The sequence below is a fragment of the Brienomyrus brachyistius genome, chromosome 13 (assembly GCF_023856365.1).
Source record: "Brienomyrus brachyistius isolate T26 chromosome 13, BBRACH_0.4, whole genome shotgun sequence".
NCBI lineage: Eukaryota > Metazoa > Chordata > Actinopteri > Osteoglossiformes > Mormyridae > Brienomyrus > Brienomyrus brachyistius.
Genome location: NC_064545.1, coordinates 14,413,739 through 14,429,279, shown reverse-complemented (window position 1 = coordinate 14,429,279; position 15,541 = coordinate 14,413,739). Strand labels below are relative to the sequence as shown.

The 15,541-nt window shown below is 44.5% G+C and overlaps 1 protein-coding gene across 4 annotated transcripts in view; it reads right to left on the bottom strand.

Moving 5' to 3' along the window:
* Positions 1–15,541, bottom strand: part of LOC125706014 (multiple C2 and transmembrane domain-containing protein 2-like) — a 59,558-nt gene that overhangs the window by 33,886 nt on the left and 10,131 nt on the right. For 3 of the 4 annotated variants that reach the window (XM_048972437.1, XM_048972436.1, XM_048972439.1), the window contains 9 exons: positions 11,010–11,069; positions 10,366–10,474; positions 4,722–4,864; positions 4,383–4,459; positions 4,137–4,251; positions 3,983–4,021; positions 718–885; positions 435–565; positions 78–264 (listed from right to left, as the gene is read on the bottom strand). In XM_048972437.1, the coding sequence (XP_048828394.1) occupies positions 78–264; positions 435–565; positions 718–885; positions 3,983–4,021; positions 4,137–4,251; positions 4,383–4,459; positions 4,722–4,864; positions 10,366–10,474; positions 11,010–11,069 (1,029 nt within the window). The remainder of the gene's footprint in view (positions 1–77; positions 265–434; positions 566–717; positions 886–3,982; positions 4,022–4,136; positions 4,252–4,382; positions 4,460–4,721; positions 4,865–10,365; positions 10,475–11,009; positions 11,070–15,541) is intronic. The other variant, XM_048972438.1, reaches the window with a different exon arrangement.

Genomic DNA, 15,541 nt, shown 5'->3' with positions numbered 1-15,541 from the left:
TGGTATGATTAGGAGTCTGCTTATCTGCTCACTGGTGTTACTCTGATTGACAGCCGGGTGTGGGGTGCGTAACTAACATATCTGTCCTCCAGCTGCTTCCTCTCACTGGCGTCCTTCAGGGGTGAGGCCCAGAGGTCTGAGATGAAGACCCCAAAGGCGGGTATCCGTGTGATCAGGAACACCACAGAGGCCGTGCCATCATCCAGAACCTGTGTATAGATCTGCTGCTGGTTGATGGGAATCTGGGACAGGTCCACCGTAAACCTGTACACAGAGAGAAAACCGCTCCATGCCATTGGTCTGGGTGGGAGGAAGAGCCCCCCAGCTTGTCAGTGGGGAAGTGTTAACTCTTTGGCTATATGCCGACCATCTGCCACGTGCCACTTATGTCTGGAAAATAAGCGAAGCCTAAAACACCAAGAGGTGAAGCTCACATGGCCAGGCTGTCTTTATGCTTTCGCCCATCCCGGGCCCAGACTTCCACCTCCAGCGTATCAGGTCCATGTATGAAGTGATTGAAGTCAAATCTCTCCTTCCACTGTAGACTGGATTGTTTGCACACAATCTGAGAGAACAAGCGAGGAGGCATGAGAGTTACATTACAGTGAGTGTCAAACTTATATCGGTCAACCTTGTGGTGAGACTGGATTCATGTATGTGCATGTTAGCATGTTAGCCGCCCACCCCCAGAGCCCAGGGGCTCCATTACATGATTACCTTGCTCCTGTACTTCTGGGCCCCGAGTCTAAAGAGCACAAAGACATCAGCAGGTCCATCAGCTGGCGGTTCTCGAAGCTCCACGAGTGTCACCTGAGCCACGCTGCTCCACAGCTGCTGCATCCTCATGGACTCGGAGAGTGCTCCACGGTGACCCCCCAAGGCCGGCTGTGGGAGTACAGTCACACTTGTGGAGTCAGTGTTCCTGCCTCTCATTCTCTCAGAACAGACTTTTTTTTTTTTTTTTGGCTCTAAAAATGACACAAAGACGTCCCTCTGGATGTCAGAATGGAGACTGGGGTGTGGGGGCAATAAATAAAAGCAATTAATCTAAAATAACAGGTCTCACATGCAGCCAAACACCCACAGCCAGTAAACTTGACCTACTGAAACAACCTACTGGTGACAGACAAGTTCACTGTCATGTTATTTTAGCATAAACATGAGTTTTCAACTGGATAAAATTGATCCTCGGTAGTTTAGCACATCTAGTGGAACAGGGATGAAAAGGAGACAGCTTTCCTAAGTTAGTTTAAACACAATGCATTTGTTTGCCATTGAGTTGTAAGGGCAGAAAGAAATTCTGTCTTGTTATCTTACGGCTCAGTCCAGTGAAAATTTAGGTTTTCCTGTGTTTAGTTTATGATAACATGGGTCTAAAAGCACAACCCTGAAACACAACGGGAAGATACAGTCGAATGATAGCACCTGGAAACAGAGTCTGCAGGCAGAGATATGAGAGACTATTTTATGTGGCCAACAACAGACAAGCAGTGTGTGGCAAAATACCCGTAAGCATTTATGACATCAGCCCTTGAGCAGAGCGCTGATGGTATGATATCTATCACAGACACAGGTATATTTTAAAACCTGATTTTTTCAAAATAAGTTTCATTTAAATGTAGCGGGTTCAAGAGCTGTCCTGTCCGGCCCACAGAGCCACATAATACTGAATTTGACAGGGAGCTTATACCATTCAGCAGTGATTGCCTTAGTCTTTCGGCAGCACTGCAAGCGATGCTGGCTGTGACCTTCATGAGAGTCGCGATTAAGCGGGAGACGGCATGGCATCGAGCCGCGGCCGAGGGGGAAGGCGGGACAGGCTGACTGCCGAATCGCACACTCACCGCTCTGCTACGGCTCCAGAATGGCAGCCCCCCCACCTCCCATCTCCCGCTCTCACTCAGGCCCAGTAATGTGGGGGGGGGGGGGGGGGGGGCAGCCAAGCCATGACATCCCCAAGAGTTTATCTTGGACTTACTTCCATCTCTCTGGCCAATAAAACAGGCCCACTTAATCACCAGGGGCCCCTAAACAGTACCTAGTCTTGGTCATTAAACAGAGACTGAGACTGCTTCCATATGGTGCGGAGCAACACGGGACGGACAGGCGGCTGCGTCCATGGACAGCTGGGACATTACGCTCCAGCATCTGGATTATTGCTCGGGAAGCACTGGCGCTTCACACCCTGATCTCCTCGCTTACACAGGAGTTTGCAAAGCAGAGGAGCCCCCACCTCACGCATCTGCGAAATCAACCGCCCCTCCCAAAAGAAAACAACGCCAGTCATACAAGCCCCGTTTCCATCCTCTGGGGTAATTATACTGTATATTAGCGGCTGTTTAGACGGAGAATAGCTGCAAGATTCCATTCATGGCCTCGCCTTTCCGTGTCAAAAGATAAACGAGTTCTCACTTCAGGGGAGGAAAAAAAATCAGACATTGTGCAGTGAATCGGCTCACGTCTACATCCCAGCTTTATCTAGGGCCCTGCTTCAGATATTCCGTTACTGTAATTAGAGCAGCAGTGCTGATCTTCCTCTCCTGCCTGTGCATCTCTCTGCGTACAGAGCGCGCAAATGAAGACTGCTTGGTCTTTTTCAGTCTAATTAAAACCAAACTGAAATCCATCTAGCAGCCTAATCTACAGATTAAAGACAGGCAGATGTTTAGGCAAACTGACTGGCAAATTCATCTAGCAGCCTAATCTACAGACTAAAGACAGGCAGACATATAGGCAAACTGACTGGCAATATAAAAACCCATAAGATAATAAAAACTTAAGAACTTCAGCCGAGAATTTTCTTTTTAACTGCTTCCGATTTTAGCCTAAATGAATTTAATTTATCACTTATTGCTTGGGAAAAAAAAAGGTGAGATTAAACAGTATCTGCTGTAAACTGCAATAAGGCTTTGTTCTTTTTTTGGCCAATTAAAATGCAAATAAGATCATGTGACACGAGTAGTTTACTGTAATGCACCATTTAAACTAAAAGTGATTACTCAGTGCGGCACAGAGCACAGCTCATCAGCAGCCCTCTGCCCCCCCACGCTATGCTAAACTACTAGTGGATTGGCATCAAAAAGCAATGCTGCTGCTGACTGCTGGTTGGGGGGGGGAGGTGGGCAATCAAGCAACAGCTACATGATATAGGGCCATGTATAGGCTACACAATATATGGCTACATATAGGCTATATAATGCCGGAGTTTAAGAAAGACCAGCTCGAACTCTCGAACTTCCTGATTGCCAGTCCCTGCCTGCAGTAACCAATAGAAACTTTGTTACTTTTCATCATTTACTCAAGAACTAATGATCTACTGCCCCCTTGTGATAAAATCATGAATTACTGGTGATCTATTGCTAAAATGTGAACTGGATTAATGCTTTGTCTGTTTTTAGAAGACTTTTGTTTTAAATTACCTTTGAGCTTGTCAGCCACTTGAGGAAATCCATGTTATTGCATAGGTGAATTATTCATAGGAACCAATCTTTAGTATCAATACAGGATGCAGTAGAGCCGTTGGGCACAGGCAGCACGTCTGGTGCTCATGACCCATTGATAGATGGGTAACTGTGACATCAGCAGTAACTGTGGAGACCTAGTGGTGCATTATTTATGTTACATGTGTCTTTGGCCTCAGTGTGTCTGCGCTCAAGGCAGACTTTAGGACAGAGGGTGACGCCCTTGAAATGTCCTACAGATATACGAGCGGTGTTTGCCTTGTACAGTGATTTGTTTCGGCCATGAACTTCACTGGCAAGCTTATCTCTATGTAACTCTGCCTGAATTTAAGCTGGACCAGACTGGTGATCAAACTAAATGAACTGACCACAACTTTTACACATATGCTCGAGCAGCACTAATGATTGAAGTCATACAGAAATATTCTACAGGTTGTGCTATAGGAGTGGAGAAGTTTTTTTAGAGTAATAGGTGAACAGGAGTGCTTAAGAGGAGAGGATGCTTGCATAGCAAATGTTACCCTTGTGGACTTTCTTCCTTTCGGAACCACCTTCAGATCCTAGAAAGGATGAACCAATAGCAAGTAAATTAACTCCATTATACAGAAGAACAAAATGACTAAAAGAGATCAAAAGGAATAGGAATAAAAGTAAAGTCTTGGGGAGGTTTTTTACCATGGGACTCCTGTCCCCGCTGCCTCTGAGTGACAGGCAAACATCCACGACTATCACACCCATGTCATTTTCCAGACTGTTTGGGTCTCCTAGATACAACTTCATCTCGCGTGTTCTGTAAAAGGACAATGTTCTTGCTCGTTCAGGTAAGGCTTAGAGAAAGGGCTCAGAGCACATGACACACAGCAATCAGACCTGTCGACAGGACTGCAAACAGAGATACTCTCTCTCTCTCTGCATGCTCACCTGCTAAGTTCCAGCGTATTCAGGGAGATGCTGCTCTCTCCCATGAAATCGTCTGTGGTCAGGTCCCGGTCGTACACCTACGCCGTTTCAAGGACACGGCAATCAGGAAAAATTAGCTAAACATCACAAGTGCATCCACATTTATGTAAAATTCTCCATTTCTGGTTAAAAATATTCAAAAGCAGCAAATTATTTCCAACCAAGTAAAACCTTAGCAGCCCGTTGCTGAGTATCACTGAGCAGGATAACAAATAGGGATGTTTTATATGACTAACTAGACTAGCATCCCAAAGAGCAAGTTAATCAGCTAAAGCCAGGTAAGCTGCAATCTCAGCATACCTTAAGCAGCAGTGCCTTCTCCAGCTCGTGCACAGGATAGGAGAACGACTCATTCCATGTTGGGTTGAGGCTCTTGTAAACGACTTTGCTTTTGTAAACTGTTTTCCCGTCTAATTTAAATTTCACGTAGGGGTCACTTGTGCCTATAACAAATACACAAAAAGAGACAGTGAAGTGTAAATGAAGGCATACATCCAGCAGAGACCACTTACAGCAGTGACAGGCTGCGAGCTCCAGCTACCCAGAGTGAAATATTCTTCCATCTCCCAGGGTTCCTTTTGCATTAAGAGAGCTTTTGAACTACTGCAGGTGATATGAACACTGCTTGAAGACACAGGACACAGTAGCTGTTTAATTACAAAGGGGGGGGTGGGGGGGGAACGTTTGGCACCCAGAGATAAGTGGAGAATAAAGGCAAAAAGCAGAAGCAACTGGTGTTAATCTGCCAGTGCGTCTGGGGAGCCTGCTTCCCCCCCCGCCGGGAGGATGGCAGGGGGCGGCGGCAGCTTTGTCCAGCACGGCGTGCTCATTGGCCGAAAGAAATAAATGAGGACAGCATGGCTTCATGAACAGGGGAGGATAAAGGGGTGCTTTTAAAAACGACGGGAGGCCCAATCAGTCGACGAAGACTCTCTTGGGACCAGCTGTCAGGCTGAAGTACATCGCACACCAGCTCTCCGTGGGCCGGGTTCGAGAGGAAAACCTCAGGCCCAGCTGACAGGAGCATGATTCTCTAGCCAGTGGCAGTAGAGCTTCCAAAAGTAAGAAGTAAAAACCCTGAGAGTTTCAGGCACCCTTCATTATTAGGCAAGTACTGAAGGTCAGTGTCCAGGGGCACCAGAGCCTAAAAGTGTCATGAAACCAGGCAAAGTGATGGTCTCAACTGGAAAGTCTAAGATGGAGCACAAACAAGTGATGGCCTTGGCAAGGTTCTTCAAGAGCCTCTCCTTGTCTATAGTCCAGAAAGAGAGCCAGCAACACGCTATATGGCCTCGTAGACCAAAGACAAACTGTAGATGTTATATTTACATTTGCTTAACAGGCAAATTTTGTCCAAAATTATAAACAAGTGAGGCAGGTGGTACACGACAAGTATACAGCAGTCAAGGAGATGGCTAGGTGTAAGTGTTGCAAGGCCGAGCTTCCAATGAAAGCAAATTAGCAATGGAGTTACAGCTATATTAGAATTAGAATTTAGTATTGTAGTATTGTCTATAGACTGATGAGGAAAAGAAATCTAAACAATTTTAGCATAAGGCTGCAAGAATGATGTAAGAAAAGAAAAATGTGAAAAAGGTGGAGCCTGAGCAATGTCTGAATGCACTGCATGTATCACTGGCAGGGTCTATGATGTGGCAAAAATGTGATGCACTGCATGTGTCACTGGCAGGGCCAATGATCTTGGTGGCAAAAACATGATGGCTGTGCATCATTACACTGCCAATCACATGGTTAGCAGCTCATAGCACAAATGCCTTACATTACAGCTAAGCTTCCTGAAACACAACTTGAGCAAGCTGTCAAGCCTGGAATTGTCACAGTTGCAACCCTTGTGAGTATTATGCAAAAGTTTTTGTGCATTCAAAAGGAAGCCTCTGTGCTGAAATAGGTTCCTGTGTTCTTTCCTGTATTTTTATTAACACTGCACCCATTGATCATCAATTTTTTCAATCAAATGTATGCCACTTGTTTACTGATAAGCTTAAGGGTTAGATAATCATATAATTATTGCCAGCAGGTGGCAGCAACTCCAAATTTAATGAAGAGCCTGAAAGGTTGTCATCATCAAACACTGACTGCATATTTACATTGTCATTGTGCAAAAACAAGAATTTACCAAAAAACATACACGACATGACCTTGGCAGAAGTGATGGAAAACTCTACAGTTATTGAGTCAACAGAGAATGGTGACTTTTACGCACCATCTGCTTTGGCACTCGGCAGCCCCGCTCTGTTACTTTACATGCTCTGCCATTTCATGGCTGAGTTTCTATTTCTCCTAAACGCTTCCACTGTGCAATAATCCCACTTACAGTTGACAGTTAACAGGGAAGAAATTTCACGGACTGACATCCAAAGGTGGCATCCTATGACAGCACCATTCATGAATTCACTGCGCTCTTCAGAACGACTCATTCTTTCACAAATGTTTCTAATCCTGACTGCATGGCTACATTCTTGATTTTATACACCTGTGGAAATGGGTCTGAATGAAGCACCCAAATTCAATGGTTACGAAATGTGTCCTAATACTATTGTACATATAGTGCGTGTGTCAAGAAATATCTCAACTCCCTCTTTCACTCTCTGGGTCAGACCACGACCCTGTCCTGGTATAGAAAGCCGGAGAACAAAGTGTAAGAGGATCTATTTAGGAAAGACCATACATGGTGTAGCAGCTTCCAGGAGACTTTGGCTTGGGAGCCTGGCTGTTAGCTGAGCCCCACTCTGAAAAGGTTGGCCACAATACAGAGCCATGCAATATTTGTGGGGGCGGGGTGGGGGGGGAGACGGACGGACGGACAGACAGACCGACCTCGTAGAAATCATTTAAGACACCTTATTGTATGTGTACTGGCACCTTCAGAACTTTGATTAAAAAGCTTCTAATACAGTTTTAAATGTTTCTGTGTCACTATAGTGAAACACGTTGATTGGCTGCAGCCTTCTCATTCATACAGCAATGACCTGCTGGCTCCCTGAGGTCAAACAGCACAGCTAATTCTGATCTGTTAAGCCCAATCACTCCAAGGAAGGCCCAAACTAACATTTACTGACACACTGCCTGATGACACATTCAGTCTGATCTGACAGGTTTCTGGTCAGCTACACTGAAGAATAGGCCCGGCTGAATAAAGGCCTCATTTGACTTGAATATGAAAAACATCTCTTACTGTACCACCAAATTTGCTTCTGTACGCTCGTGTTATGAGAAACAATTTCTGAGCAGTTACCTCCACACATAGACTAATGTCCTTCATTAACGCATACATTTCTACACAATCTGAAAACCACTGTCATCACAGTTTATCAATACACCTAAAGGTTCAATAGACTGTCATACAATACATGCATACTGTAAATGACACATTAACTCCAGTCTGAAAGAAAAACAAACAACCATGTGAAAATATGCACCTTCCCCATTGGGGCAGAGTGCGGCTCTGTGGGTTCGGAGTCTGAGCCTGTCATTAGAGTTGCTGGTTCCAACCCCGCAACCAGCAAAGTGATGTAACTTTGGATTCTGCCATCCTGATCACTTGACTTCCTCGGCCTGTCCCTGAAGGAGGGGCTTCCCCTTTTGAACGTTGTTCCTCTCAAGGTTTCTTCTTTATAGGGAGTTTTCTCCTTGCCACTGTCACCTCTGGCTTGATCTCAGGGGGCTTTGGGCAGGGATAATGTAAAGCATTTTGTTTCCCTATAATGCTGTTAGAATGCTCTATACAAATAAAACTGAACTGAATGTCACCATCGGGCCCCTGAGCAAGGCCCTTAACCCCCAGCGCCAGGGGTTCTGTACACTGGATAACATTGCGCTATGACCCTGAAATTTGCTGTCACCTGTATGTCTCATAGGGAGCAAGATGGGATATGGGAAAGGGACAGTTTCTTCACTGGAATGAATAGAGTGTCAGTGCTCTCTTCTAGCTGGAATTGTGACTAAACCAAGCTGGCTGCATCACCACTGTCTGACTGGTTGAAATGCATGGAGATACCAGTGATCTGCGTCGATATGCATGGAATACTTTAAGTATTAAGGGCACATTCAAGGATACTATCCATCCATCCATCTATTTTCCAAACCGCTTATCCTACTGGGTCGTGGGTAAAGGACACTAGAGAATGATAATTCTGCTACCGTTTGATGCTAATATTATATTTTTTCTAGCAGTCATGCTACCAGAAAATGTAGAATGTATGAAAAGTAAATGAGTGTCTCCTCGGTATTACGTCGCTGTAGCTCTCCAAAGTCAGCAGTACCTTTACTGAGCTGGCCCTCCTGCAGTGGGAAACATCGGCTGATAGGGGATCCACGTGTCCAGCTCTTATTTTCCTGCACAGAATACATTCTGTGCCACAAAAGCATTATTTATTGATGAAATTAAGTAATGCATTGCTACATTTTGTATACATAAGTCATTTTGTGGATGAAAGGCACAATGGTTCCTGTATGTGGCCACTTTAGATAGATTCGGACTAATCTCTGCATTTTGGTTTTGAATCGTGATCGGTGTATTTTGTTTTTACCCAGTGAATACAATGTTTTGATTACTTCTTGGTTCTGAGAGTGCTAACTCTAGGGGAACGGTGTGTCACATGTCACGGCTGAGACTAAGCACTCACTATGCCATGGTGTAAAAGCATAGTGCATTATCACTGGATGATGCTTGACTCCTGACCCATAGTTTGGCTCGGTTAAATTGGACTTTCAGTGATTACAGTACGCTGTCATGCAACCGGGGCGGCATGGTGGTGCAGTGGTTAGCAGCCTCTGGGACCCGGGTTCGAATCTCCGCCTGGGTCACATGTGTGTGGAGTTTGCATGTTCTCCCCATGTTGTCGTGGGGTTTCCTCCGGGTACTCCGGTTTCCCCCCACAGTCCAAAAAACATGTTGAGGCTAATTGGACTTGCTAAATTGCCCGTAGGAATGCATGTGAGAGTGAATGGTGTGTGAGTGTGCCCTGCGATGGGCTGGCCCCCCATCCTGGGTTGTTCCCAGCCTCGTGCCCATTGCTTCCGGGATAGGCTCCGGACCCCCCGCGACCCAATAGGATAAGCGGTTTGGAAAAAGGATGGATGGATGGATGGATGTCATGCAACCTCTGACATGTCAATCGGGACCCTGATGGCCGACAACCTCGAGTGATCAGACATGTCAAGTTTGCGGAGACTCCAGGCTGAGCTTCTGAGGTGAAACACACTGTTAAACCAAGTGGCTAAACCCCAATGACCCAATAAGCTGCCACTGTACTAATTTATAGCCACCCTTCCACCCTGGAGCCAAGACCACATGAGTCAGATATTGTGTTTGTAGATTCACCTCATCAGCCAAAGCGAATCCTGTGTAACACAGCAAAACTTCCTAACCTTCCTCGCATTTTATAGCATTGAGAATTTTTATAAGTTGTGAGTGTCAGTACAAAATACTCCTCAATTCCTGTATATTATTCAGCTGCGACAGGAAGACACTTCATGGTTTGTTTGTTTATTAAATATATGACTTGGAAAATTGCTAAATGAATTTATTGATTACTACAGAAGATAACTCAATGCAATATGTCTGTGTTCTATACCCACTTACACACGCAGCGCTGATCTAATGCCATCTGGAGACTGCTGGCCATGATTCCGATGTGTGTGCCTGTCATTACTGAGCTTCCTCACTTCCTCTACTGCTAAAGATGTCATGAAAGGGCTCTGCTAGGCTCAGGGTCAGCTGGGTTGCAGTCTCAGAGGAAGTTTTCTGTGTGCCTTTGAATGAAGCTACAAGCCTAGACTGCTCCAGTAAAATATCCAACCGTACAGATGGGTAATCAGCTTTGGATGAGAGTAAGCAATGCCATCCTGATTATTATTATGCTTTTTAATGATTTAATTATGTACTAGCTAAACCCTGGTTAAACGTAGAAAGACTCCATACCACAGCGATCCCGGACGACCAGGTCTCGACCTTCTTTTAGGTTGACAGTGAGCAGGTAGAGGATCTTCTGAGGTACAGCTGGGGCCTCTCCACGACCTGTCTCCATGACCTGGGTGGACACAAGGCACTTAGAGGGATGGATTCCTCTTATTTATATTTTTTTCTCTGGCGTTGACCAGTTTCAGGACAAACTTTCACAAAAAGCATGACAAAAAGAGTTTAACTGCCTAGCTGTGGCATTGCTAAGTTACTGGTGGCCTGTTCGGAGTTTCTGTAGAGACTCAAACCCACAGACCTATTTAGAACGTAAACCCTAACCACAACGTAACAAAAATATTTTCTGTCTCTGTAATTGGTATAATCTTAAAGGGGATTTTCCAACACCCAACTGATCGTGGTTTGAACAGAAGTGCATAAAACTTCCCAGTGTGCCCTGTGATGTTTGGCAAGATGCTCCCTTAGCAGCAAGCTGACCTGAGCTCGGCCCGAAGCAGTCGCTCAGGCTAATGGCACATTTGAGTGTGTTCACCCCCAGCACCGCTGCCGCCTCCACTACAAACCTTAATGCTTCCCAATCTCATCTCTCAAACAGAAATAACCGAGGTAACAGGCAGCCAGTGAGACCTGTGCTCCATGGTACTCACACTGCTACCCTCCAGGCCCTGACATCTGTTGACATTACGCTCGCAGCTGCTGTTTTCCTGCTGTGGACACAGAGAGAAGAAGGTTGGCGTTTTTGAATAGTCATATAACATCACGTTTCAATATCATCTATACAACATCATCTTATTACACATTACATTCATAAGCTTTTATTAGTTTGTGATAAAACACACTCAGTTTCCATCAAATGCATGACATAAGATACTTATGCTATATTAAGGTAAGTTGGGCTGTAAGAAGAATAAGTGTGCAGACAATGAACGGGAGGTGAATTCATGCTTGCGGGGACTCAGAAAATGGCACGATGTCTTCTTCAAAAATGACTTGTACAAATTATGCTGGCAGGAAGTGTTTTTGTTTAAAAATGAAATGCCACCATCACAGGGGAGCTCTACAGAGTGGAGCCTATTTCTGGAAAAGGAGAATGTCTTTCATTATATACAGGAACCAAAATGCATCATTAACCTGTTTATTCGTCTTCAGTTACAAAAGCCACTTAATAAGAAAATAAGTAGGACTGTCACAATCATGAAATTTTGGCTGAGTGTATATAAATAATTGTCAATTATTGTCAATTTAGTCATGTTTTTCTATTCATTTTATAACAATATTATAAAGTAACGGGGCGGCATGGTGGTGCAGTGGTTAGCACTGTTGCCTCACACCTCTGGGACCCGGGTTCGAGTCTCCGCCTGGGTCACATGTGTGCGGAGTTTGCATGTTCTCCCCATGTCGTCGTGGGGTTTCCTCCGGGTACTCCGGTTACCCCCCACAGTCCATAAACATGCTGAGGCTAATTAGAGTTACTAAATTCCCCATAGGTGTGCATGTGTGAGTGAATGGTGTGTGAGTGTGCCCTGCGATGGGCTGGCCCCCCATCCTGGGTTGTTCCCTGCCTCATGCCCATTGCTTCCGGGATAGGCTCCGGACCCCCCAGGACCCAATAGGATAAGCGGTTTGGAAAATGGATGGATGGATGGATTATAAAGTAACCCTCATAACCATGCCCACCTCAGGAACATCTCATTAACTGATTGCCAACATTAAAGTTATGTCTGGTGAATGTCTTTGGTTCTCCAACCCGGATCTGCCTACTGGACTACAAGTCTGGTATCCAGAAAGAAATTTCAGGGGGGTTCCCCTTGACAAACTTTGCCAATTAGGCCTTGAGCAGCTGCCAAATTTGCCTAAGCCTAGATGCGTCTCTGTAGTTCTGTACGCTCAGTAGTATTCTGGTTTGCTGGATTGGCTTTCTGGTTTTCCGATTCCTTATTTTTCGAAGTTGGTTCTCTAATTTGAAGTTTGTTTCTGGTTTTGACTTGAGTTTAACTTGTTCTTTTTTCCTGGTTGCACTCGGCTTTTTGTAACCTGTTTGTCTATTTACAACCCTAGTGTAGCCGTTCAACACAGTCCAGTGTTTTACTGATTTGACTACAGCACTTGAGTTCTACTAAGCCGCCTGAGGTATGTGCTTCACAGTGAGAAGGCCGTGCCATACCAGCTCTGAGTACTGAAAGGCACGCCTGCAGAAGAGGAAAGGTTCATCATGCCAAAGAACAGGTAACATGAGTGTGCATTGTTTGAAGCATGCCGTTTGATCAGTGTAAAGAAAACTAAAGTAAACGCTTTCCTGTTTCTATAACATGTTAACTATTCATTCTTTACCACCTTGTTATTTCAAGTTAACTGTATGAGAACAAAGGAGACCAGGTTGTCCTGTGGTTGGACCTGGCTTGAATGCTTATAGCTCCATCCCACACAGACTGCTTGACCTCACAGAGCACTGCCACCACGATTCCAGTAAAATCAATGATCTAATCCTGAACTACCACTGCAGCAAGTTACAACATCTGACTGGCATTAGCTTGAAAAAGGCACTATTTCCAGAAGGCATCAGTCTTCTGATTTCCTTGCTCTTTATCTCCTCTCTCGGCAGCCACTCAGCCCTGCAGTGGGTCATCATCTTCTTCCTCAAGGTGTTTCACAGCTTAGCTTTCAGTTGTTGTTTTTTTTAACCCTTTCTGGGGTTTTTAGATTGTGTCACAGCCAGCATAATCTAGCAGCTATGCGCTGTTTAGTTGGGCTTAGTTTTACCTTCTTCAATGTAGCTAATCCTCTAGGAATCATAGCTGATGATGATGGTCATCATCATTTTGAATCAGCTGTCCACGTCTCCCTTAGCTGCGGCTTCAAGGATGTCGCAAACATCTCTGCATGGCTGGTTCCATTCCTTTTTGATAGATGGCTAGGGGTCATTTTGTTGTCAAATTTCAGTTCCTAGGCTGAGCGGCTGTAGTGTTGGAGGGACTGGGCTCTTGGGAAGAATCCTGGTCAGGCTTTTCAGGCATCTGACCAGCTTCAAGTCCTGTGTGCTGCCCCTCAGTCACTAGTTCCAAGCACTTCATTCTGACCTGAAGAATCTTGAGGCCTCTCTGGCTCTTACAGATGCTTCCCCAGGCATGCATCATTGTTGGCCCGTTCACATGGGCCAGTAACTGTTAGCCTGTTGTGATGGGGCTCTCACCCTGGAGAAATGTGTTTGTGGAACTCTCAAAGTCGAGGTGAACTTTATGGTCATTTTACCATGTATCAGTTATACAGGGAGACAACATGGCAAAGGTCAGGACAGTGCAATGCAGTGGGAAATATGGCAGTATAATTAACTACCATAAAATACAGACACGCATTAAATGCAGTGACCTGGTAAAACACTCACATTAAACCTCAGCTTAAGCCTTATCTTGGAAGGGGAAGCTCCTTGTGTCCGAATGAGGTATTCAAACCAAAATTTTCATCTAACGTGACCCGAGTATATAGATAGCATCATGCAATATAAAAAAATACTGAATGTGTAGTACTTAATTAACAATTGTAGAAAATACTTTACAACTGACCATATAAATTAATAAAACATCCATAGTTTGGTTGGGTTTTCTCCTCAAGGAAGACACATGCTGAGGCGTTAACTATCCATCTTCTATAACTGCGTATCAAGTGCAGCATTACGGTGAGTCTGTAGCCGATCCCAGGAAGCATTAGACAAAGGCTGTAGACACCATGGACGGGCTGTCAAGGACTGAGGTACATACAATCACACACTATGGGCAATTTATATATTATTTTCCTGACTACATCTTTATATACTGCAGGAGGATGCCAGAGTATCTAAAGGAAACCCACACAAACATGTAGAATTCAAATTCCATACACATTCTGGGAGAGGCACTCAAAACTCAAGCTTGGATGGGATCAAAATCTTCTTACTATTAATACTGATGATAAATGTTATTCGCTTTACCTATTTTTAATATTATGACTGATTGGTGTTCACTTACACCATTGCTAATAGATAAGAGACCACTCTATATTTCTAAAAAATCTGCATTTTAAAATCCTGGTGTAATCCTGGTTCTGCTGGCAGAAGACGATGTTGCATAGCAGGCTGCTGCTTGCTAAGACAGTAGTACACGACACACTAAGTGAAGCAGAAGACAGAGGGAACCGCCAGAAACCAGCTAGGCAGAGGGCAGATCAGAGAGACTTTCTAACGGCAGAGATGACCATCAATTTATACGGCAGTACCTTGTACATAGTGGAGTGGGAAACATTGAGTGGTGTGAAGCACACAACTAGGACAGTTCATTACAGGCTCCTAGAAGCAGGACTGTATTCCCATAAAGCAAGGAAGAAGCCCTTCACTAATGAGAAACAGGGAAGAGCCAGGCTGGAGTTTGCAAAGAAAAAGTGTATTTACACAGATGCACACCCATAAATGAGTGAAACAGAAAGTTTTGCTGTGGTCTCTGAATTTTTTCCAGAGCTGTATTACTTGCAGACAACAAACCAGTCCCATTCACACCACTTAATGTTTCCCATTCTCCTATGTACGAGGTACAGCCATATAACCAGTCAGTAATTTAACACCTTCTTAGCTGTTTCTCACTCAACATAAACAGCCACAGTCAGAGAGACTAGCATTAAAACTTAGAGAGGAAATAGGGTGTCACTGGTCTAGAGTCTTCTGAAGAGGCACAAACTTCTCGTCAGCAGTGATTCCTTTGGAAAGATTAGGTGACAAACCAGCTTTGCCCAGAACCCAAGCAGCGAGGGATGTTGTCTTTCTGCAGCTTTCAGTGTTCCCAGAGAAGCCAACATCCTGCTGCACAAATAAGGCCTGTAGCCAAACCTTTAAAAAACCAATTTGCTAGTAATGTAGATTCAGCTAGCGACTGCAATAAGATTAGTGTATGTAGGCTGAATGACTTTACCTGATTCAACAATACTTTTGCTATAACCAGACATATTGTCATTTTCAGCAAACATACAGATTTATTGAATGTGTAATCTTTAGCACATACCTGCTCATTCATTCATATAAGCTGAAAGTGTCCTTATTAGCTTCACCTGGCATATTACTTACAATAAAGTCTTAAACGAATTGATTGCTTTGATGTGAAAATACCATATTTTTGTTTCTGCCCTCATCTCAAATGAAAATCTTCTGATTGAATCT